The sequence below is a fragment of the Symphalangus syndactylus genome, chromosome 1 (assembly GCF_028878055.3).
Source record: "Symphalangus syndactylus isolate Jambi chromosome 1, NHGRI_mSymSyn1-v2.1_pri, whole genome shotgun sequence".
Lineage (NCBI taxonomy): Eukaryota > Metazoa > Chordata > Mammalia > Primates > Hylobatidae > Symphalangus > Symphalangus syndactylus.
Window position 1 is genome coordinate 142960041 of NC_072423.2, and position 22975 is coordinate 142983015.

General features: G+C 37.0%; 1 protein-coding gene across 1 annotated transcript; it reads right to left on the bottom strand.

Moving 5' to 3' along the window:
- Nucleotides 1-12432: 12432 nt before the first annotated feature.
- On the bottom strand, nucleotides 12433-21894 carry NAT2 (N-acetyltransferase 2). The gene is made up of 2 exons (XM_055294989.1): nucleotides 21831-21894; nucleotides 12433-13647 (listed from the first exon to the last, which is right to left on the bottom strand). Exon 2 carries the CDS (start codon nucleotides 13639-13641, stop codon nucleotides 12769-12771), a length of 873 nt encoding a protein of 290 aa, XP_055150964.1. The 5' UTR covers nucleotides 13642-13647; nucleotides 21831-21894; the 3' UTR covers nucleotides 12433-12768.
- Nucleotides 21895-22975: the final 1081 nt, after the last annotated feature.

Consider the following 22975-nt stretch of genomic DNA (forward strand, 5'->3'; position numbering starts at 1 on the left):
TTCCATGGTGTATATGTACCACATTTTCTTTATTCAGTCCATCTTCCATGGGTGCCTAGGTCGAGTCCATGACTTTGCTGTTATGAATAGTGCTGTCACGAACACACGAGTGCATGTGTCTCTTTGGGAGAATGATTTCTTTTCCTTTGAGTTGATACTTAGTAATGGGATTACTGGACCAAATGGTTGTTTAATTTTAGTTATTGGAGAAATCTCCAAACTGCTGTTTATAGGTTGATCTAATTTACATTCTTGCCTATAGTGTAGAAGCATTCTATCTGCAGCCTCTCCAACATCTGTTATTGTTTGGCTTTCTAATAATTACCATTCAAAGTGGTGTGAGATGGTGTGTTAGAACGTTTTGCATTGTTATTAAAAAAAAAAAAAACCTGAGGCTGGGTAACATAAAGAAAAGAGGCTTAACTGGTGCATGGTTCTGCTGGCTGGACGAGAAGCATGGTGCCAGCATCTGCTCAGCTTCTGGCAAGGCCTCAGGAAGCTTTTAACTAATGTTGGAAGGCAAAGTGGAAGCAAGCACATCACTTGGCAAAAGTAGGAGGGAGGCAGGGGGATGCCACACACTTTTAAACCACCAGATCTCATGAGAACTCACTCATTATGGTAAGAAAACATGAATCTATGAAGGATCTGCCCCCACTACTCAGACATCACCCACCAGTCCCCCACCTCCAACATTAAGGATTACAGTTTAACACAAGATTTGAGCAGGGACAAATATCCAAAGTGTATCAGATTGGGGTTTTAATTTTTGTATTTCTGGTGATTAGTGATGTTGAACATTTTTTACATGTTTATTGGCTGCTTGTATGCCAACAAACATATGTATGTATTCCTTTGATAAGTGTCTATAACCCACTTTTTAATGGGGTTATTTGTTTTTTGCTTGTCAACTTAATTTCCTTATAGAATCTGGATATTAGTTTTTTGTCAGATGCATATTTTGCAAAAATGTTCTCTCATTCTGTAGGTTGTCTGTTTACAATGTTGATCATTTCTTTTGCCATGCGGAAGCTCTTTGGTTTGATTAAGTCCCATTTGCCAATTTTTGTTTTTGTCACATTTGCCTTTGAGCTCTTACTCGTAAATTCTTCACGTGGGCCAATGTCCAAAAGAGTATTTTTTTTAGATTTTCTTCTAGGATTTTTATAGTTGGAGGTTTATATTTAACTCTTTAAACCTTCTTCAGTTAATTTTTGCACATGGTGAAAGGTAGGGGTCTAGTTAAATTCTTTTGCATATGGCCAGCCAGTTTTCCCAGCACTACTTATTGAATCTTTCCCCATTGCTTATTTTTGTTGAGTTTGTTGAAGATCCATTGGTTATCAGTGTGCAGCTTTATTTCTGAGTTCTTTATTCTGTTCTATTGATCTATGTGTGTGTGTGTGTGTGTGTGTGTGTGTTTTTAACTGGTACCATGCTATTTGTGTTAGAATAGCCTTATATTATAGTTTGAAGTCAGGTAATGCTATGTCTCTAGATTTGTTCTCTTTTCTTAGGATTGCTTTGGCTATTTGGGTTCTCTTTTGATTCCACACAAATTTTAGAATAATTTCTTTTTGATTCTGTGAAAAAAATGACATAGGCAAGTTAATAGGAGTTGCACTGAATCTGAGGCTTCAGTGCAACTGAATTATAGTGCATTATATTATAGTTTGAAGTCAGGTAATGCTATGCCTCTAGATTTGTTCTCTTTGCTTAGGATTGCTTTGGCTATTTGGGTTCTCTTTTGGTTCCACATAAATTTTAGAGTAGCTTTTTTTTTATTCTGTGAAAAAATGACATTGGCAATTTAATAGGAGTTGCACTGAATCTGAGGATTGCTTTAGGCAGTATGGCCATTTTAATGATATTGATTATTCCAATCCATGAGCATGGAATATTTTGCCATTTGTTTGTGTCATCTATGATTACTTTCAGCAGTGTTTTTTAGTACTTGTAAAGATCATTTACTTCCTTGGTTAGATGTATTCCTAGGTATTTTATTTTTGTGTGGCTATTGTAAATGAGATTGCAGTCTTGAATTGGTTTTCAGCTTGAACATTATTGGTATATAGAAATGCTACTGATTTTTGTGTATTCATTTTGTATCCTAAAACTTTCTGGGCAACATTTAGCAGGTCTGAGTCTTTTAGAGGAATCTTTAGTGTTTTCTAGGTATAGAATCATGTCAGTGGTTAATAGAGGTAATTTGACTTCCTGTTTTCTTATTTGGACGCCTTTTATTTCTTTCAGTTACCTGATTGCTTTCTGGCTAGCACTTCCAATATTATGTTGAATAGGAGTGGTGAGAGTGGACATCCTTGTCTTGTTCTAGTTCTTAGATGAAATGCTTCCAACTTTTCCCCTTTCAGTGTTATGTTAGCCATGGGTTTGTCATAGATGGCTCTTAGGATTTTTAGGTGTATTCCTTTAATGCCTAGTTTGTTGAGGCTTTTTATCATGAAGGCATGTTGGATTTTATCTAATGATTTTTCTATTCATCTATTGAGATGATCATGTTTTTTCTTTTCAATTGTGATTATATGGTCAATCACATTTATTTATTTGTGTATGTTAAACCATCCTTGCATCCAGTAATAAATCTCACTTGATCATGGTGATTTATATTTTTGTTATGCTGCAGGATTCAGTTTGCTAGTATTTTTTGAGGATTTTTGCATCTATATTCGTGAAGGATGTGGGCCTGTAGTCTTTTTGTGTCCTTGGCAGATTTTAGTACCAGATAATACAGGTTTCATAGAATGAAGGAAAACTCCTCCTTGATTTTTTGGAATAGTTTCAGTAGAATTGCTATCAGCTCTCCTTTGTGCATCTGGTGAAATTTGGCTGTGAATCCGTCTGGTCCATGGCTTTGTTTGGTTGGCAGTTTTTAAATTACTGATTTGACTTTATAACTCATTATTGGTCTGTCCAGGTTTGGAAATTCTTCCTGGTTCAATCTTAGAAGGCTATGTGTTTCCAGGAATTCTTCCACTTCGTCTAGGTTTTCTAGTTGTTTGCATACAGATGTTCATAGCAGGCTCTGAGGATCTTTTGTATTTCTGTGGTATCAATTGTAATGTCACCTTCGTAATTTCTGATTATGCTTATTTGGATTTTTCTCTCTTTTTTCCTTTGTTTATCTAGCTGTCAATTAATCTTGTTTACCCTTTCAAAGAACTAATTTTCCACTTTGTTGATCCCTTGCATAACTTTTAAAATCACAATTTCATTTAGTTCTACTCTGATTTTAGTTATTTGTTTTTCTTCTGCTAGCTTTGGGTTGTTATTATTATTTTAGTTCCATTAGGGGAAATATTAGGCTTTAATTTCAGATCATTCTCTCTTTCCAATGTAGGAATGTAGCACTACAAGCTTTCCTCTTACCACTACCTTTGCTGTATCCCAGAAGTTTTTGTATGTTATGTCTCTATTTTCATTTGTTTGAAATTATTTTTTGATTTCCACTTTAATTTTGATGTTTACTCAAAACTCATTCAGCAGCAAGTTGTTTAGTTTCTTTGTATTTGTGTATTTCTAAGAGCTCCTCTTGTTACTGATTTCTAATTTTATTCCACCGTGGTCTGTGAAGATGCTTGAAATAGTTTTGATTTTTTAAAAATGTATTGAGATTTGTTTTATGTCAGAGGATGTGGTCAATCTTATAGAGTTTTTCATGCACAGATAAGAATGTATATGATGTGGTTGTCTGGTGGAGTATTCTGTAGATGTCTGTTAGGTCCATTTAGTCAAGTGTCCCATTTAAGTCTAGAATTTGTTAGCCTTGATGATTTGTCTGACAGGGCAGGAGCACCATCGTCTTGAACAAACACTGCCACTTTAAGTTCCAGCTCCCTTTCTAGCCTCATGTATTTAAAGGAAATCACTTCTCTTCTAACTACAAGCAACCAGAAAGAGCAGACAGTAAAACACAGATAAGACAGCTCAGACACAGAGGGAGGTGGGGGGAAAATCTCCTGGGTAAGTGCCAAACTTCACCCTCATACAATGGCCTTAATAAGTACATTCCTTTCCCTTCAGGTGCACTAAGATAGGGAAGCTAAAAGCAGACTTAGAGTTGGGGGTAGGGTGTATGCCTGCAGCTGCAGGAAGATGTATGGGAACAGACACACAACTCTCCCTCCCAGACAAGCACAACAAAAAGACACAGAAGCAGTCAAAGCCTATGATAAACTCTCACACCCTGAATCCTTAAAAACTCTTAGTCTTTAAGAAAGTGTGGCTCTGACCTAACTTGGCCAGAGGCCCCACTCACGTTTGTTTTCTAAAATAAACCTGTTCTTGTCTGTCAAGCCACCTTTCATGTTTCTTTCCTCTTTCTTTAATTCTTACAGTGTCTAATGCTGAAAACCAACGAAGAAATTCTGGACTGAAGTGGTAATGCTGTCACTGGGGTATTAAAGTCTCCCACTATTATGGTATGGCTGCCTATGTCTTTTCTTATATCCAGTAGTAAGTTTTTGTAAATCTCAGTGCTCTGGAGTTGGGTACATACATCTTTAAGATAGATAAATCTATTGAATTGAAACTTTTATCATTATACAACATCCTTCTTTGTCCTTTTTTACTGTTGTTGGTTTAAAGTTTGTTTTACCTAACCCAAGAATAGTGATCTGTTTTTTGTTTTCATTTGCTGATCAATCTTTTTCCATGCCTTTATTTTGAGCCTATGGGTGTCATTACATGTGAGATGGGTCTCTTAAAGACAGCATGCTTGCCCTTTTTTTTTTTTTAATCCATCTTGCCACTCTATGAATTTTAAGTGGAGCATTTAGGCTGTTTACATTCATGAGAGGTTTTGTTCCTGTCATTGCATAAGCTAGCTGCTTTGCAGTCGCTATTGCATCGTTGCTCTATAGCGTCTATGGGCTTTGTACTCTAATGTGCGTTTGTGTTAGCAAGTACCATTATTTTGTTTCCATGTTCAGCATTTCTCGTAGGGTCAGTCTGGTGTTAATAACTTCTCTTAGCATTTACTTCTCTGTGAAAGACTTTATTTCTCCTTTGTTTCTGAAGCTTACTTTGGTGGGATATGAATTTCTTTGCTGGCATTTTTTTTTTTTCCTTAAGAAAGCTGAAATGCTAGGTGCAGTGGCTCACGCCTGTAATCCCAACACTTTGGGAGGCCGAGGCGGGTGGATCACGAGGTCAGGAGATGAAGATCACAGCGAAACCCTGTGTCTACTAAAAATACAAAAAATTAGTCAGGTGCGGTGGCAGGCACCTGTAGTCCCAGCTATTTGGGAGGCTGAGGCAGGAGAATGGCATGAACCCGGGAGGCGGAGCTTGCAGTGAACTGAGATCGTGCCACTGTACTCCAGCCTGGGTGACAGAGCGAGACTCCGTCTCAAAAAAAAAAAAAAAAAAAAAAAAAAGAAAGCTAAAAATTGATTTCCAATTGCTTCTGGCTTGAAAGGCTTCTGTTGTGTATTCTGCTCGAAAGTCTTCTATTGCATCCCACTGTTATTCTGATGAGATTCCCTTTATAGATAATTTGACCCTTTTTCCAGCTGTCTTTAAGTTTTTTTTTCTCTTTCATTTACGTTGTATAGTGGATTAGGCCATTTTTACATTGCTATAAAGAAACATCTGAGACTGAGTAATTTATAAAGAAAAGAGGTTTAATTGGCTCACAGTTCTGCAGGCTGAACCAGCATGGTGTTGGCATCTACTCTCCTTCTGGGGAGGCCTCAGGGAGCATTTACTTGTGTTGGAAATGGTAGCATGCATGTCACACAGTGAAAGTGGGGCCAAGAGAGAGTAAGGGGGAAGATACCACGCGCTTTTACGAAACCAGCTCTTGTGTGAATTCACTCATTGTTATGAGAATAGCACCAAAGGGGTGGTGCAAAAGCATTATGAAAAAATCTGCCCCAGTGATCCAATCACCTCCCAACAAGCCTCACATCTCCAACATTTGGGAACACATTTATTTCAACATGAGATTTGGAGAGGACAGCCAACACTATATCAGATACTGTAATAACTATGTGCCTTGCAGATGGTCATCTTATATAGTATCTCATAGGAGTTCTCTAAATTTCTTGTATCTGCATGTCTACCTCTCTAGCAAGAGTGGAAAAATTTTCCTGAATTACACCCTCAAATATGTTTTCCAGGTAGCATTTTCTTAGTCTCTACTAGAAATGCTAATAAGTCATAGGTTTAATGTTTTTCTTCCTCTTGGTCTAGTCTATTTAAAAAAGCTTCAACTGTGTTTTGGAATTCTGGTAGTGAATATTTCAATTCCAGCAGTTCTGTTTGGTTCTTATTTAATATAGTTACCTTATTCTTAGCTGACCTTTTTCCACAAGGTCTTGAATATATCATCTTACTCCTTTCTGACCTACAGGGGTTCTGCTGAAAAATCTGTTGATAATGTCATTGGGGTTCCATTGTACATTACAATTTGCATTTCTCTTGCTGCTTTCAAGACTATTTTTTTGTCTTTAACTTTTGACAGTTTCAACTTTCTTCTGGACTTAAACTATATAATTGACTAAATGGACCTAATAGATATCTACAGAATACCCTGGCCAACAAACACAGAGAATATACATTCTTCTCATCTACACATGGAACATTCTTTAAGATTGATCACATGCTCTGACATAAAGCCATGTTGAAGTCTCCTACTATTATTGTCTTGCATTCTATCTCCCCACATACACAAACTCTATGGTTTTACTCCTCTTCCCCCCATGTTTTATACTTTTGATGTCACAATTTACATCTTTTCATAATCCATATCTCTTAAATTATTGCAGCTTTAGTCATTTTTAATAGTTTTGAGTTTCAATCTTTATACTAAGTTTAAAGGTTATACCTTTAACCTTTACCTTAGGCAATGAGTAGGTCAATTTAGTATATGTTAAAACAATAAAGGTTAAAGGTATAGAATATACTAAATCGTTTTAACATATACTAAATTGACCTACCCGTTGCCATTACAGTATTAGAGTGTCTTGGATTTGAAAATGTTCTTACTTTGATCAGTAAGCTTTATCTTTCATGCTACTAATTAGCATCCCCTTCCTCCATCTTGAAGAACTCCTTTTGGAATTTTTACAATGCATGTCTAGTGGTGATAAACTAAACCTTTGTTTGTCAGTCTTTTTCACCCTTCATTTTTGGAAGACAGGATTGTTGGGTAGAGTATTCTTAATTGGATTCCCACCCCCTACCCACCTCCACCCCGCCCCTGCAAAGTTTTGAAAATGTCATCTTACTCCTTTTTGGCCTACAAGGTTTCTGCTGAAAAATTTGTTGATAATGTCATTGGGATTTCTTTGTATATAACAATTTGCTTTTTTCTTGCTGCTTTCAAAACTCTCTGTTTTTCTTTAACTTTTGACAATTTGATTATGATGTTTCTCAGTGTATTAATCTTACTTGGCATCTTTGAGCTTACTAAATCAGGATTTCTGTTTCCTTCTAAAAGCTTAAAAGTTTCTGGCTTAATGTTACTTTCTATATTTTTCTGGAACTTTGATAATGCATATGATGGTCAGTAGATGGTATTCCATTAGTCTCTTAACTCTTAAAATGGCTTCACTATTTTCTGTTTTTGTTCCTCAAACTGGGTGACTTTTTTTTTTTTTTTTTTTGACTGAAACAACAGAGATTTATTTTCTCACTGTTGTGGAGGCTAAAAAGTCCAAATCAATGTGCCAGCAGAGTCAGTACCTGGTGAGGGCTATTAAATTAAAAATTATAGGAGGCAGTTGTTTTGGACTAAGATTCTACACCAAACCCCAACAGTCCAGACCAAAAATCACAATGGAGTCACTCAGGCTGAGGATTAACATCAGTAAACTAAAACTAAGTTGTTACCTGACCTTCTGAGAAATCAGAAATTTTCATCTCTATTGGGCAGTAACAAGGCACCTTATCTTGAATGGCAAGGAGATTGAATGGGGAACTTGGATATTTATGTCCACCTGGCAGTAGAAAGGTGGCACTCCCCTTCCTCCACCAGCATGGTATCTGAGGAAGCCTCTTAAAACAAAAGATAGAAAGAGATAACAGCCAATTTCTCAAGCAGGCCAGTTTGAATCTTCAATCAGCGTGATAAAGTTCCTTCTGTTTTAACCCTTCACCTGAAGTAATCTTAAGATTACTTGAATAGTTATTGTTCTATTTTTCTGCCTTAAATGGAAAGTAAATTTGACCAATCTACTTTCCATTCTTTATTTCTGCTTTCTTCTGTCCTTCTCCGTCTATAAAACTAACAACCCCTTTTGCTCAGCTCATTGGAGCACTAATTCTATTTTATGAAATGAAGTGTTGCCTGATTCCAGAATCACAAGTAAAGCCAATTGAGATCTTTACATTTGTTGTAATTTTGTCCTTTGACAGATCTCTCTCCTTATGCTGCAGATGGCTACCTTCCTGCTGTGTTCTCACATTGCCGTTCCTTGGTACCTGCACTGGGGAGAGAGAAATCTCCTTTTTCTTATAAAGCCACCAATCCTATCAGATTAAAACTCCATGTTTATAACTTTATTTAACCTTCAGTATCTCCTAAAAGCCCTATTTCCAAACACAATAACTTTGGGCTTTAACATATGAATGTTGGGGGAGCGGACATAATTCAGTATATAACAAGCTGTAAACAAAGATTTATATGCAGATATTAATCTTATTTTTTAATTTAACTTTTATTTTAAGTTCAGGGGTACATATGCAGGTTCGTTATATAGATAAACTTGTGTCATGGGGTTTTGTTTTGCAGATTACTTTGTCACACAGGTGGTGAGCCTAATACCCATTTTTTTTTCTGCTTCTCTCTCTCCTCCTACTCTTCACCTTCCAGTAGGCCCCAGTGTGAGTTGTTCCCCTCTATGTGTCCACATATTCTCATCATTTAGCTCCCACTTACAAGTAAGAACATGTGGTATTTGGTTTTCTGTTTCTGCATTGGTTTGCTAAGGATAATGGCCTCCAGCTTCATCCATGTTTCTGTAAAGGACATGATCTCATTCTTTCTTATAGCTGCATAGTATTGCATGGTGTGTATGTACCACATTTCTTTATCCATTGTATCATTGATGGGCATTTAGGTTGATTCCATGTCTTTGCTATTGTGAATAGTGCTGCAGTGAACATACCCATGCATGTGTCTTTAGAATAGAATGATTTATATTCCTTTGTGTATATACCCAGTAATGGGATTGCTGGGTCAAATGGTATTTCTGGTTCTTGAAACAGAAACTTGATAACTTTCAATGACCTGTCTTTGAGTTCCCTGATTCTTTCTTCTGTTTGATGTAGCCTGCTGTTGAACATCTCTATTAGATTTTTTAGTCAGAGTATTTTTCAGTTCTATAATTTCTGTTTGGTGTTTTAAAAACTTTTTTTAAATGTCTTTGTTGAAATTCTCAGTTTTGTTCCTGCATTGGTCACCTGATCAGTGAGCATCTTTATGACCTTTATTCTAAATTCCCTGTCAGGTAAATTGTATATCTCCACATCACTTGGGTACAGTTTTGGAGATTTATTTTGTTCTTTAATTAGAATATATATCTCTGTTTCATCATTTTCTTTGATTTTCTATGTTAGTTTCTGTATGTTAGATGAGACAACTGCCTCTCCCAATCTAGTCAGCTATAATTTTGTGTCTACTGATTCCTCCTAGAGTTTGTCCACATGATGAGCATCCCACTATTACAGCTTCCACCTAAGACTACATCCTCAACCTCCTACCTCTTGGAGTAGAGGGAATTAGACATATGCAAGTCTCTCTAGACCACAAGAAAAACGTGATTTTATACAGGTGCATAAGCATTTCCAGGAGCCTTATCCCCCAGAAGCAATGTACAGAAGGGGCTTTAAAATGCAGCTGTCTGTCACTTCCTGGAATGGGTTTATGCCACACTGTTCCAGTGGCTACTTGGTGGCCTGGTTTCCAACATGCATTGGGGAGAAAGGAGACAGACAAATATCCCACTAGAAACCTGAGAAGCAGGTTGCCTCTTCCCATGCTTTCTCCCCTAGCTAACCCCAGTGATAACTCCAGGTCTATTAATCCTACTTGAAGAGAGTTTGTCCACTCTTTCCACTCTTAGGACTGCATCCTAAACCTCCCAACTCTGGGGTAGAGAGGACTAGGCATATGCAAATCTCTCTAGGCCACAGAAAAAGCAGTTTTATATGAGCCTGCATGCACTTCCACAGACTTCATACTGTGGGAAGAGTGTGGAGAAGGAACTCTAAAAATGCAGCTCCGTGTTTCTTCCCAGAAAGGATTTATGCCATGCATTAGGTGCTGCGGCTTTTATAGCAAGCACGATTAACTGAATCCTAAATACCTTCTAGCTCAAAGAATGGAAGAAGGCCTGTGTGAGTCTCTCTAGATTATAGGACAAAGAGGTGGTTTTCAATGGGCATCTAAGTACTTCCAGGGGCTACATCCTCTGGGTGCAGTGCAGAAAAAATACTGGAATGCACAACTCCCATTTTTCCCTCCAGAAGGATTTTCCTGCACATTCTTTCCAGGACTATTTGACAGGCTTGCTTCTAATAAATTTGCATTGGTGAGCAACTAGTAGCCCTCCAGGAATCTGAGCCACAGCTTGGCACTTCCTAAGCCTTTCTTCCAGCTCACCCCAGTAATAAATCTAGGCCCATTCATTTTTCTTGAAGAAGTTATTTCACACACCAAGAGCCACAACTTATATAGCTCCCACCAAAGGCACTGTCTTTTTAATGACCTAGCTCTGGAAATCAGTGGGGCTTTCCATTCCTGAATGTCCCTAGGCCACAAAAAACAAATAGGTGGATATGCCATAGGCTTACTTCCAATAGGTATCTCCCTAGGATTAGAGGCTGCCGCCTGAACACCAGTATAGGTACTTGCCCCATATAATCTCCCTGGCTTACAGCAGAGAGAGTGGCAGATAAACACACACACTCAGCTTCACCTTGAAAACAGAAGAACTGGAATATACATCCAACACCCTACCTTCCCAGTTACGTGTAGAAGGTTTGGTTTCTACCTTACTTATCTCAGAGTTCTAACAAGACACGCCACATCCTACTCTCTAGGGGGCCACCAAAAACAGATACATGGGTTTGGACAAACACAAAGAATTAAGAGGCACCTTAAAATCTCTGGCCAAATCAATTGGTGAGATTCTTCTTCACTCATTTAGATTTCATTAGAGAAAAGGTAACATTGCATAATAAGGGCAGAAGTCTTCAACCTGGAAGCGAAATTGTATATTTCTGAATCTCTCTAAACATATTTTTGCTTTTTCCATTACGTACTATATATAATCAAGAACAAAACAACTGAATTGGGTTTCAGGATACTCATTGTGCAATATAATTTACTTGAGTCATTTGTATACAACTGTATAATCATACTTGAGCCACATTTTTATCTGGTTTTTGTTTGATTATTTTGTTTTCATTTTTGTTTTTTGCCACCAATCCTCCTGTGAGGTGATCTTGGTCAGAATGTGAGAAAATTGGGTCTGCCTAGGAGTACCAGTGGTGACCTGGCATTGCAACAAGATAGCAGCAGAGCTGAACAAGGCTGATAGGTAAGAAAGATGACAAGCTTTCAAATACTGATATATGTCTTTCATTTGTCCTTCCCACTGAGGCCAGATCTCCTACCCACCTCTTCCTAGGATATCTACACTCACCAGTATCTCCCAACTATTACACTGCTGCCTAAAATACTGATGCTTCAATGTAATTTATTCTGTTAATGAATATTTATCCATTCTAATGTCTGCTTTTCTCTTAAGATTATTATAGTCATCACAAGTCGAAGAGGGAGAATAGTGTTAAGAACAAATCTGCAGTTTAAACTATAGCCCTGATACTGGAATTTACAAAAAGAAAATCTGACTTATGGATAAGTAAAGATTCAGATTTTGAATCACAAGGCACACTCTCAGATCCGGGACTTCTGACATCCTATCAATATTTAATTAAGGAAGAAGCAGGCAGATGACAGTAGGACCAGAATTTCAAGTTACAGGAAAATAAAGCAAGATGGAAGGAGAACTTTCAGTAAATGCTGGCCCAATAACCAAAATATTAATGATGTTATTCATCCATATAACCAATAGCTTTGAAAATTTATATCTGACAGTTAATTATATAAATATTATTTGCATTTTATCTTTGAGGAATCAGAGCCACAGATTTTAAAAGTAATTCACCCTGTGTCCACAGGATTTCAAATCAGATCTACACAGTAAATCTCATGTTCCTTATCTTGTGGCAAAGTATGGATGGAAGTAAAAGAATGTAACTAGCAGACAAGAAAGAGGATGAGAGGAAGACTCTATTGAGGAAAAAATGCCTAGCCCCATAATATCCTAAGTCGTCTAAAGAAAAATTTTGATCCGCAATGTATTAGCCAACAATGTTTTCATATACTTTAGAGATGATGAGTTTTTCCACAGTATTCTTTTTCATTTACCAGTAAAAATTTACTATGAATTCAACAATAAATCAAATTAAATGTTTTCTAGCATAAATCACTCTGCTTCCCAAGATAATCACAGGCCATCCTTAAAATGCCTTTATCTTTCTTAATTTGAAAATGTGTCCTTATGTTTCTTTAAAAGGTTATTGTTTTTCAATAAATGCTGACATTTTTATGGATGAAACTATTTGATGTCTAGGATTTTCTTCAAAATAATGTGAGGGTAGAGAGGATACGTGATAGCACACAAGTTGATAGTGAGTTGGGTGATACATACACAAGGTTTTATTTTGTTCCTTATTCTAAATAGTAAGGGATCCATCACCAGGTTTGGGCACGAGCTTTCTCCCCAAGGAAATCTTAAATATATTTTTCAGCACTTCTTCAACCTCTTCCTCAGTCAGAGTTTTAAACTCGACCAGATCTGTATTGTCTTTATAATTGAATATTCTATAGGTGAGGATGAAGCCCACCAAACAGTGAACCCCTTCTGGGGTCTGCAAGGAACAAAGCGATGTGGTTATAAATGAAGATGTTGGAGACGTCTGCAGGTATGTATTCATAGACTCAAAATCTTCAATTGTTCGAGGTTCAAGTGTAAAGCAGTATATTTTTTGGTGTTTCTTCTTTGGCAGGAGATGGGAATTAAGAAATTCTTCGTTTGGAATATACTGCTCTCTCCTGATTTGGTCCAGGTACCAGATTCCTCTCTCTTCTGTCAAGCGGAAAATGCAAGGCACCTGAGGCTGATCTTTCCCAGAAATTAACTCTAGAGGCTGCCATATCTGGGAGGAACTTCCAGACCCAGCATCGACAATGTAATTCCTGCCATCAATGGTCACCTGTAGGAGAAGGTGAACCATGCCAGTGCTGTATTTGTTAACTGGAGGGATGTAAAAATACCCTCCTAACATTGTGGTCTGAAAACCAATTGTGGTCAGAGCCCAGTACAGAAGCTGATTGACCTGGAGACACCACCCACCCCGGTTTCTTCTTACAATGTGATCAAAAACAGCCTCCAAGCCCAACTCCATAGCTTGCCCACAATGCATGTTAAGGTTCTCAAAGGGAACAGCCCGGATCTGGTGCTCAAGAATGTCAGTTAATGTTTCCAAGTCCATTTTGTTCCTAGAGTTCTTATAGCCAATTCTTTCAAAATATGCTTCAATGTCCATGATACCCTAAGCAAGAAAAACAAAACATAAAAACATATCATACTTTAGCACTTGATTTCCTTGAGTGGCTAATTATAGGTATAATGTATTTTAAATATGTAAAAACACAATGGTTATAAGTATCTGTCATAGTAATTCTTTTGTTAGTATTTCTACTGCATGAATCCCTTTTACATGCATAAGTTGACTTAGTAGTCTCAGAACCCTGTAAGGAAAGTATTATTGTATCTTCTGTCTTTCAAGCATGAGGAGTTGGAAATCCAGATTAAATAAGGAGCCAAATGGTAAACAACTTGTTTGTGGTTTTCTTGGTGATGAGTAAAAAAGAGATTCCAATTGGTATCAGTTATAATAGGCTTATAAACAGTTTCTGATATAAGCAGGAGAATTATACAATAGAGTATATGGTATTCATGGTACATGACCCACTTGATTTCCCATTTAGCTGTACCTAACACAAAGCTCCTCACTCAAAAAATATATTGATTAACTCATTCATTCACTGATTCATTCAAGAAATAGTTTACAGAATACTCTCGATGTGTTTCCTATTGACCTAGTGCTTGCTTGCCCTCAAAAATCTTATATTTTAATGGGAGTTGAAGTGGCACAAATAGGAAACTGAATAAATGGATAAAACATGCAGTCTGTTAGATTGTGGTAAGTGCCTGGTGAAAACAAAAAAAGGGGTTAGTGGGTGCACAGGGAGAGCACTGATTTCAAATAAGATGGTTAACGAAAGGCTCACTAAGACTTTAAGGATGCTAGAGAACAAGTTCTGTGGATATGTGTGAGGAGGATTGTTCCATGCAGTGGAACAGAAAGTACCAGGGTCCTTAGCTGGAACCTGTCTCGAGTGCTCAAGAAACATCCAGGAAGCCAGGGTGACTGGTGCACAGTCAGTGAGAAGGAGACTGGATTGAGATGAGATCTGACAAGTAATAGTGGCCTTGGAGCCAATGCTTACATTTTGGCTTTTATTCTAAACGAGATGAGAAATCAAAGTGAGACAGGATGAGAAAAGGGTTATAAGGGGAACAGTGTTTGCCTAATCAAAGTGATCTGTCTAGCTACCGTATGGACAATGGGCTGCCCATATTGAGCTCTACAGGCAGTCAGATGAACTATGTAGGACCAATTCAAACACAACAGCTCTAGGACCAAAGCTTGGCTGATGGGTGGCATGTGACCTATGTAGATCAATGAAACTCTATTGAGGCATTTTTGCTGAAATCTAAGCACATATATTCTGCTGCAAGGCTAGAAGCTGGGAGGATATCAACCCAAAGCTACTGGGGAGAACCCACTGAAGAACAACACTAACAAAGAATTAACTAGTAACTTGAGCAGGGGAATATGTGACTCTTAGTAACAGCATAGGAAGTTTCATGGTTTTGTTGAAGACTTTAAACACACGTTGTAGCTCAGAAGACAGTGTCCCAAGGTAAAAGCTTCAGAAGTCAGTTTTTCTTTGGCCTTCTCCTGGCCTCCTAATCTCTCAGTCCCATTATTCCTCAAAGCTGGCCGTACAAACTAGAATCTCTTTCCCCAAGGCAGAACCTAGAAATCGGAACTCCTTTTTGTCAAAACCAGCCACAAAGCCTAAAAATATTACTCTAATTTGCCCTCTCCCTTTCTTTGTATGAATTAGCCATAAAGAAATTATCCAACTTACCTTGTTGGATTGTAGATCATAAGATCCCTATACCCAGAAGGAAGGAGTACATGCTCAGAGAGGTCAAGAGGAATCTAGACAAAGAGATCTTGCTGGGTTTCCCCAGTCTATTGGCATCAGGTTATGCCTTTTGGCTCAATCATATTTTTATATGTGCCCATACCTTGTTGCACCTAAGCATGAAAAGGACAATTTCCCCTATGTTTGGGTCTTTATTCTGAAGACTCCAGCATACACACTCCAAACAAATCTGCATGCCTTCTCTTTCACTGACCTGTCTTTTGTGAGTTGATTTTTCAGTAATCCTTCAGAGGGTTTCTGGCCCTTACTCATAGGAAGAAAAGCCAACAGCACAGAATTAAGTTATAATGAAAGAAAACATTGCTTTTTTGAAGCTTTAAGATGAAACACCTCAGCATCAGGCTATAGCAACAGATTTAGACCTGAAGAAAAAAAAAAGTTGCCAGAGCCAACAAAAAGTTGAAAGAGAGAGTTAACATCCCAGCTGTTCTCAAATGAAGAAAAGGCTGAAAGCAGCAGGATACCCCAGAAGCTGAACTTCTGAGACACCTGTCTGAGAAGTTTCAAAAAGAAAAAATAGGATTAAACATTAAAACTTCTTGGAATTTAATGAAGAGCAAATCAATACTTTAAGAAACCCTTATTGTTCTAACCAATGTTTTGGTTTTGTATTTTTTTTTTTGGTTAAAGCTCAGTTTCCAGAAAGATGACTATAAATAATTCAATTTCAATTAAAGCCAACATAACCACAAACAAAATTTCTTTTATGAATTTGATTATACCCATGCCACTTCCAACATGACTGGACTTTCTGTTGTACCCTAAATTTCTCTCTTTCTTAGATAACCAGTCATCTTACTTCAGAAAAAAAAATTTACTATATAAAATTATTTCTCATACAAAATAATTCTCTTTTCTTTTTAGTCTCTCTTATCACAAATACATCTTTATATCTGTAACTTTCTTTACATCTCTTTCCCCTACTTACTGGTTCCTTTTTACTTTGTTTCATAAATAACATTTGAATTAGACAAAAATGATTTTAATGAGAATGCTTTTTTCTATTTGTCTTATATTATTTTGTTTTTTTCATCAAAAACATGTCTTTGACAGACTTTATATACAGAATTATATTTTAAGTGGAATTCTTATTTTTAGTGACCTTAAACCTAGGAAACGTGAAATCCTAAACTGCATATTGGGTATCAGTACTTTATAGATGAAATCACTCTACAACTTTTAGGCATGTTTCTCCATATCTCTATTTAATTGGAAATGAGCCAAACTATTAATTCTTTAATCCAAAATAAGTTTAAGACTTTAAATTACATAAAAGTTAACCAACGAGCATTTATCCCTCCCATTTATATTTATTCAATTTATTCATTGTTAGCAGTTTACCTAGATTGCTTTGAGAACTGAGACATTAGACAAAACTAGTCACATTTAAAGTTATTTCCTTGTTAACCATTTTATAGCCTGTGAATATCAGGTGTTCACCCAAGTATAAACCTTAATGTTAAACATGTTTTTTTTATTGATATCTCAGGATTTAGCTGTTTTTAATGAAACGAATATTAAGCTAGTGTTATTTATTAAAAAAATTACAGGCTGGGTGCAGTGGCTCATGCCTGTCATCCCAGCACTTTGGGAAGCTGAGGTGGGCTGATCAAGAGGTCAGGGGTTCGAGACCAGCCTGACCAACGTGGTGAAACCCCATCTCTACTAAAAATACAAAAATTAGCTGGGTGTGGTGGTGCACAGCTGTAATCCCAGCTACTCAGGAGGCTGAGGCAGGAGAATCGCTTGAACCCTGGAGGCAGGCACTCCAGCCTGGGTGACAGAGCGAGACTCGGTCTGAAAAAAAACAAAAAACAAACAAAAAAAGATTTTTAGATTTTAAAGATTGTTTCAAGTTAAAAATTGGACAAAACTAAAGGTTTATGAAAGATTGATCTTGTAAAAGGAATTCTATATATAAGCCAGCTGGCTAAAATTTGAAAGGGATTATTTACTTTTTGCATAAATTAAACCTTAAAATAAAAAGCATACTAATGCAGGACCAGAATCTAGGCCCTTATGTCAAAATATTAGGGTTTTATTAGAGTAGTAATCTGCTCTTTTATAGAAAATTTAAAAATGTTGTAAAAGATTTATAAAAATCTTACGTTGTGTTACAACTAATTAAAATTAAATAGATTTGTTTGTAAGATTTTATTAATGTTAACTTTAGCATTAATAATAAGCTATGTAATGGTAAAATTTAGATTTCCCTTGAATAAGATTTTCTTTTAATATTAAGAGTTAGTGAAAGATTTTTGCTTACCTTTTGAGAACACTGCAAAAAAAAAAAAAAAGAGGGGTTGGGGAAGAGAGACAAATTTAGTTGGTCTCACGCTGTCTTTATTAGGCATTATTGTTTGTGAAAATGAGTCTTCTCTCTCAAAGAGTGAAGGTTTTTACATTTTGAAATCTTTGAATTATCACTTTGCCTAAATGAATGACTTATTTTACAATTACCTATTTGGTGATTGTAATTTGTTTTTCCACCACAATATCTGTCTCTATCTAAATACCCCTAACCCAAATCTTTCCAAAGATATTACCTTGGCTTTTAATATGTGAAACTTGTTTTAAGTTTCAAAGTGGGGCGTGAAGAAAATCAAACTTTCCAAAATCAAATTCTAAATTCAGTCTTGTTGACCTCATTATCTTTTTTGATATTAGAGACACATTCGGTGTATTTGAAATGTTAAAATCACATAGGAAACATTGTCAAATACGAAATGGTGTTCAACTTTATTTGGTCTACATTTATATTAAACCTGTTACTAGTATGTTTTTCACCATCGTGTGATATTCCTATCATTCTAATGTCTTCTATGTTATTAGTATTTATAATTATTATGTTAAATTGTTATATGCCACAGAAATAACCAAATTTCCTTAAGTGTGTCCTTGACCATGGCTGTCCTAAGACTTCTGTCATTGACAGCTGTTCTACTTTGATCCTTTTAAAAAGGTGGTTTGCAATTAGCTATAGGACTCTAAGGGGTGCTTTTGAATGAAGCTTTATGATAACTTTGGAGATTGTGCCACTGGTATAGAGAAAAAAAACCTCCCAGGACTCTCATGGAGAACTAATATGTTCATGAAGATTGCTCACCCAATATCTAACAGAATAGGAGTTAATTGCATGGACTGAACTAATAGAAGACTGAAATAATCTTTTTATAGGTTTTGTTGAAACATTGCTACTTTCGTTTTTCAGAGTCAAGAAATTTTTTTCTTTTTAGACATTTACAGCTTTTAATATTTGTGTAAAGTATACTCTTGTGAGCAAAATTTGAAGCATATTTCCTTCTATCTGCCTGATTTCTCTGAAATTTGGAAACTCTTAGTGATTATTGCTAATTTATGGGAATATAATTATTTGCATAAATTCAATTAGAATCCGTTTTCTTTTGTAACAGGACACAAGTGGAGACAAAAATCAAGGATTTGACTGGAATGGCATGTTTTTAAGAAATTGACATTGGGACTTTATAAAGCTGATAATAGCCCTGTGGATAAAACTGGCATCACACCTTGTCTATGCAGTTCCTTTACAGGTTCCTTTACGGGTTTCTGGCCTGTAATGGGTAAAAGAAGGTCACATTCTGACAGGCCCAGGAACCCCACGTTATTTTGGGACCTTGAGAGAGAATTCACTTAATTCATACAGGTATCTCGTAGAAACAGATAAATCCTTAGTTGGGCTCAGGATGCTTTTAAGAGGTCTAATCTGAGATTCTTTATAAAAAAGAACGTTCCAGCAAAGCCATTTTTTAAAAAGCCTGTGTAGTAAATAATTATTCTTGCTGCACTTTATGCAAATAATCAGACCAAGTATAGTCACAAAACTTATTTTGCAAATAAATCAGTTCTACTATGTCTTTCATAAAATTGAAGAATTGGAAGCAGAAAAATTATGTTTCAAAAACTATAGTATATCTGTTATTATCTTCTACCCTTGTCCATTGTTTTTTCAGTTTTTATTATTTCTTACAAGTTAGACCAAATCCGGAATTTTCTTCTGGCTACAAGTCTCCAAAGTAACATTTTCAATGTTTTCTCCCATTTTTCTTACTTGAATTCACTAGAAATTAAAACTGGGGTTTTCTTAAAGTCTTGCAAACTGAAGGTATCAGGAGAAAATAACAGTAACTTATAAACAACCTTCATGCATATCTGCTGATGCAAGGCCTTCTCAGAAAGTTCACCTGGTTTGAACTTCCAGGGAAATCTGGGAGATTGCCACTGCAATATGAAGGTGCCTCAGAGAAAAAGCTATAGACTAGCTTTTCTAGATATATAGACTACTCCAGATAGTAACCTTTATTTATTTATTTTTTTCTGTTTCTATAGAAATGCCTCCTACTAGAAATTTGATTGCCTACATTACGTCTAGCGGCCTAAACCATTTGCAGTGCCACCTCCTGGAATGGGACATAGCTGTTTAACTCAACTGATCTCGCCTCAAAACCAAGAGACTGCCTAAAGAAGATATGGAATGATATATTTAAATTTGCTCATTTATATTTATCCCAAATGTGTTTTTCCACTGCTATGACTGTCTCTAAATACCTCTAACCCAAATCTCTCCAAAGCTATTACCTTGGCTTTTAGTATGTGAAACTTGTTTTAAATTTCAAAGTGGAGACTGAAGAAAATCAAAATATTTTGCCCTCAAATATATTTCTTTGACATATTTAAAAATGGTTGCCACTGGCCAACAAGCAGAATTGTCACTGCAAAACTGTCACCTGAGGAAAATTTGCATCTGTGGACAATGTCCATTAATGCAGCCATGCCCCCTCCCGTTTCCAAGCCTTTCCCAGGATCCAGAGAGATTGAGAGTCTGACACCTTTAAAGATCTGGATAGAAACATTTACCATCTATTGCTTCTGAGAAAAGTTTCGTCTACATAACAAGGTCACCTTTGCTAGCCGAGCTTCTTCCTTCGTCTCTCTGTTAACCTGTGTTGCCACTAAAACTAATTTACCTGTTTCTGGCCATGCTTTGAGTCTCTACTCTTTACTGTGGCCTCGGAATCATACATGAGTTTCTGTAACTTATTGGGAAGTTGGGTCTTCATTCTCAAGTTTCCCAAGTGTGGTGGTTAATAGTGAGTGTCAACTTGATTGAATTGAAGGATTCAAAGTACTGTTCCTGGGTATGTCTGTGAGAGTGTTGCCAAAGGAAATTAACGTTTGAGTCAGTGGACTGGGAAAGGGAGGCCCACCCTCAATCTGGATGGGCACCATCGAATCAGCTGCCAGCACAGCCAGAATGAAAGTAGGCAGAAGAATGTGGAAAGACTAGAGTGGCTTAGTCTCCCAGCCTACATCTTTCTCCTGTGCTGGATGCTTCCTGCCCTCAAACATCAAACAGCAAGTTCTTCAGCTTTTGGACTCTTGGACCTTTGACCACAGACTGAAGGCAGCACTGTCGGCTTCCCTACTTTTGAGGTTTTGGGACTGGGACTGGCTTCCTTGCTCCTCAGCTTACAGACGGCCTATTGTGGGACGTCACCTTGTGATCATGTAACTCACTACTCCTTAATAAACCCCCCTTTATGTATACATCCATCCTATTAGTTCTGGCCCCCTAAAGGGTCCTGGCTTTAAATAAATTCGTACTCCCTTTCCCCTATTAATCAACCTGTCACATGTCAGTGACTTTTAGTGAAGCTTTAGGAGGCCAACAGCCTATGGCCCACACATAAGGTATATATTGGCTCTGCCTGAAAATCTGAGACATATTGAAGTAGGAGAGCTTACAGGACAAAGGTGGATTCAAAGATTTTCTGATGGGCAATTTGTTGAAGAGTTAAGCTTTGTCTAAAGACTTGCAGTCAGTACAATGAAATGCTTGAGTTAAAGGGGCTTGTGGGAACCATGGTTCATGTTATGTAGATGAAACCTCCAGCTAGCAGCCTTAGAGAAAACAGATGGTAAATATCTCTTTTCAGATTTTTAAGGTGTCAGACTCTCATTTAATCTCTCTTCAATCAGAGCAGAGCCAGAAACCAGCAAATTTCCCCACAAAAGATGGTTTTGCAAGACCATTTCAATATGTGTCAAAGAAATATATTTTGGGGATTGAATATATTGATTTCCTTCAGGGTCTGCTATTGTCATGTGAGGCTAAACCAGAGTCAGATTGGAATTTGGTATCTTATTCCCACAAACAGTCCATTTTGCCAGTCTTATCATCACTATTTCAATATTAATGCTGGTCAGTTGTGCCTGAACTCCAAAAGGGAGTGTGTATAATAAGGCGTGTCTGACCTCCCCTTCCATCACGGCCTGGAATTTAGTTTTCCAGGTTTCTCTGGGGTCGCCTAGGACAAGAAGGGATCCATTCAGTCAGTAGGGGTACTTGATTTTATTTTTGATTTATACCCCACTTTCAAAGTATACTGCAAATTACTTTCAAAGTTCTACTTACTTTGGCCAGCAACCAGGAACTAGGCTGAATGCAATCCTCTTGCTTCCAAGGTCTGTAATAAAGTGCTTTCCCTTCCAAAGTCTGCAAGGGAAGTGATCTCACTGGAATTGCGTGTCACCTTGACCCCAGAGTCTAGTTAGGATCACCTCAGGGGTCTCTGGGAAATGTAGTTGCAGAGCCTCAGGTTGCCTCTGTGAATCTCTTCTACAAATCTTTTCATTAAAAATAGTGTGGATAATTATATTATCTGATGATACCCATGCCACAGGCTAGGAGAGCTGTGACCTTGTATTTCACCTAGTTCTTGCTCTCTGGAAGTCTGATGCCAGACTTCCCATGTGTGATATGGAAGGTGAGAGCTTGAAACAGGTCAAGGAAAAGCAGAACCAATAACTTAGAAGAGGCAGAAGAGGAAGATGAAAGGTTTTAGTGACACTCTCAGTTTATGGCACACTTTCATCAATTCCTATAAGGCCTTTCTTTTTCTTCTGCCTCTTTTCATCTCTCATCCTCACTCTCATTCACTTCTCTACCCAAAAGTACCACACAATATGTCTGAAAGAACTCTATGCATGTGGTATAAGTGTCACATGTATCATATGGCTTTGTTTCTGCTTGTTTTTTAATTTACATTACTATTAATGTAAATTTTTATTTCTCCTAGCCTGTGGCATGGGTATCATCAGATAATATTATCCACACCATTTTTAATGAAAAGATTTGCGTAAATTTTTATTTACATTAATCACATAAAATATAAACATTGTATGTAATTTTTTTTGACACATAACAATTGTATATATTTATTTGGTAGAGTGTGATGTTCTGATACATGCAGACATTGTGTAAAGATCAAATCATGGTAATTACCATGTCTGTCACCTCAAACATTTATCATTGCTTTGTCATGAGAACATTCAAAATCCCTCCTTCTAGCTTTTTTTCTAGCTTCCATACCCTCTTTTTCTCTCCAGTAACAACTCTTAACTTTCTACTAGTCTAACTATTCTACTCTTAACTTCTATGAGATCAATTATTTTTAGATTCCACATATGAGTGAGATCTGCAGTTTCATGATGTAATTGTTGCCTTCAGCACCTACTATTCCAGTACATACCTCTGGCATCCTGCCACATGAACTTGGG

Bases quoted from the DNA above. Each gene is read 5' to 3' on its own strand.
- NAT2 (XM_055294989.1), bottom strand. From the start codon at position 13,641: ATGGACATTGAAGCATATTTTGAAAGAATTGGCTATAAGAACTCTAGG.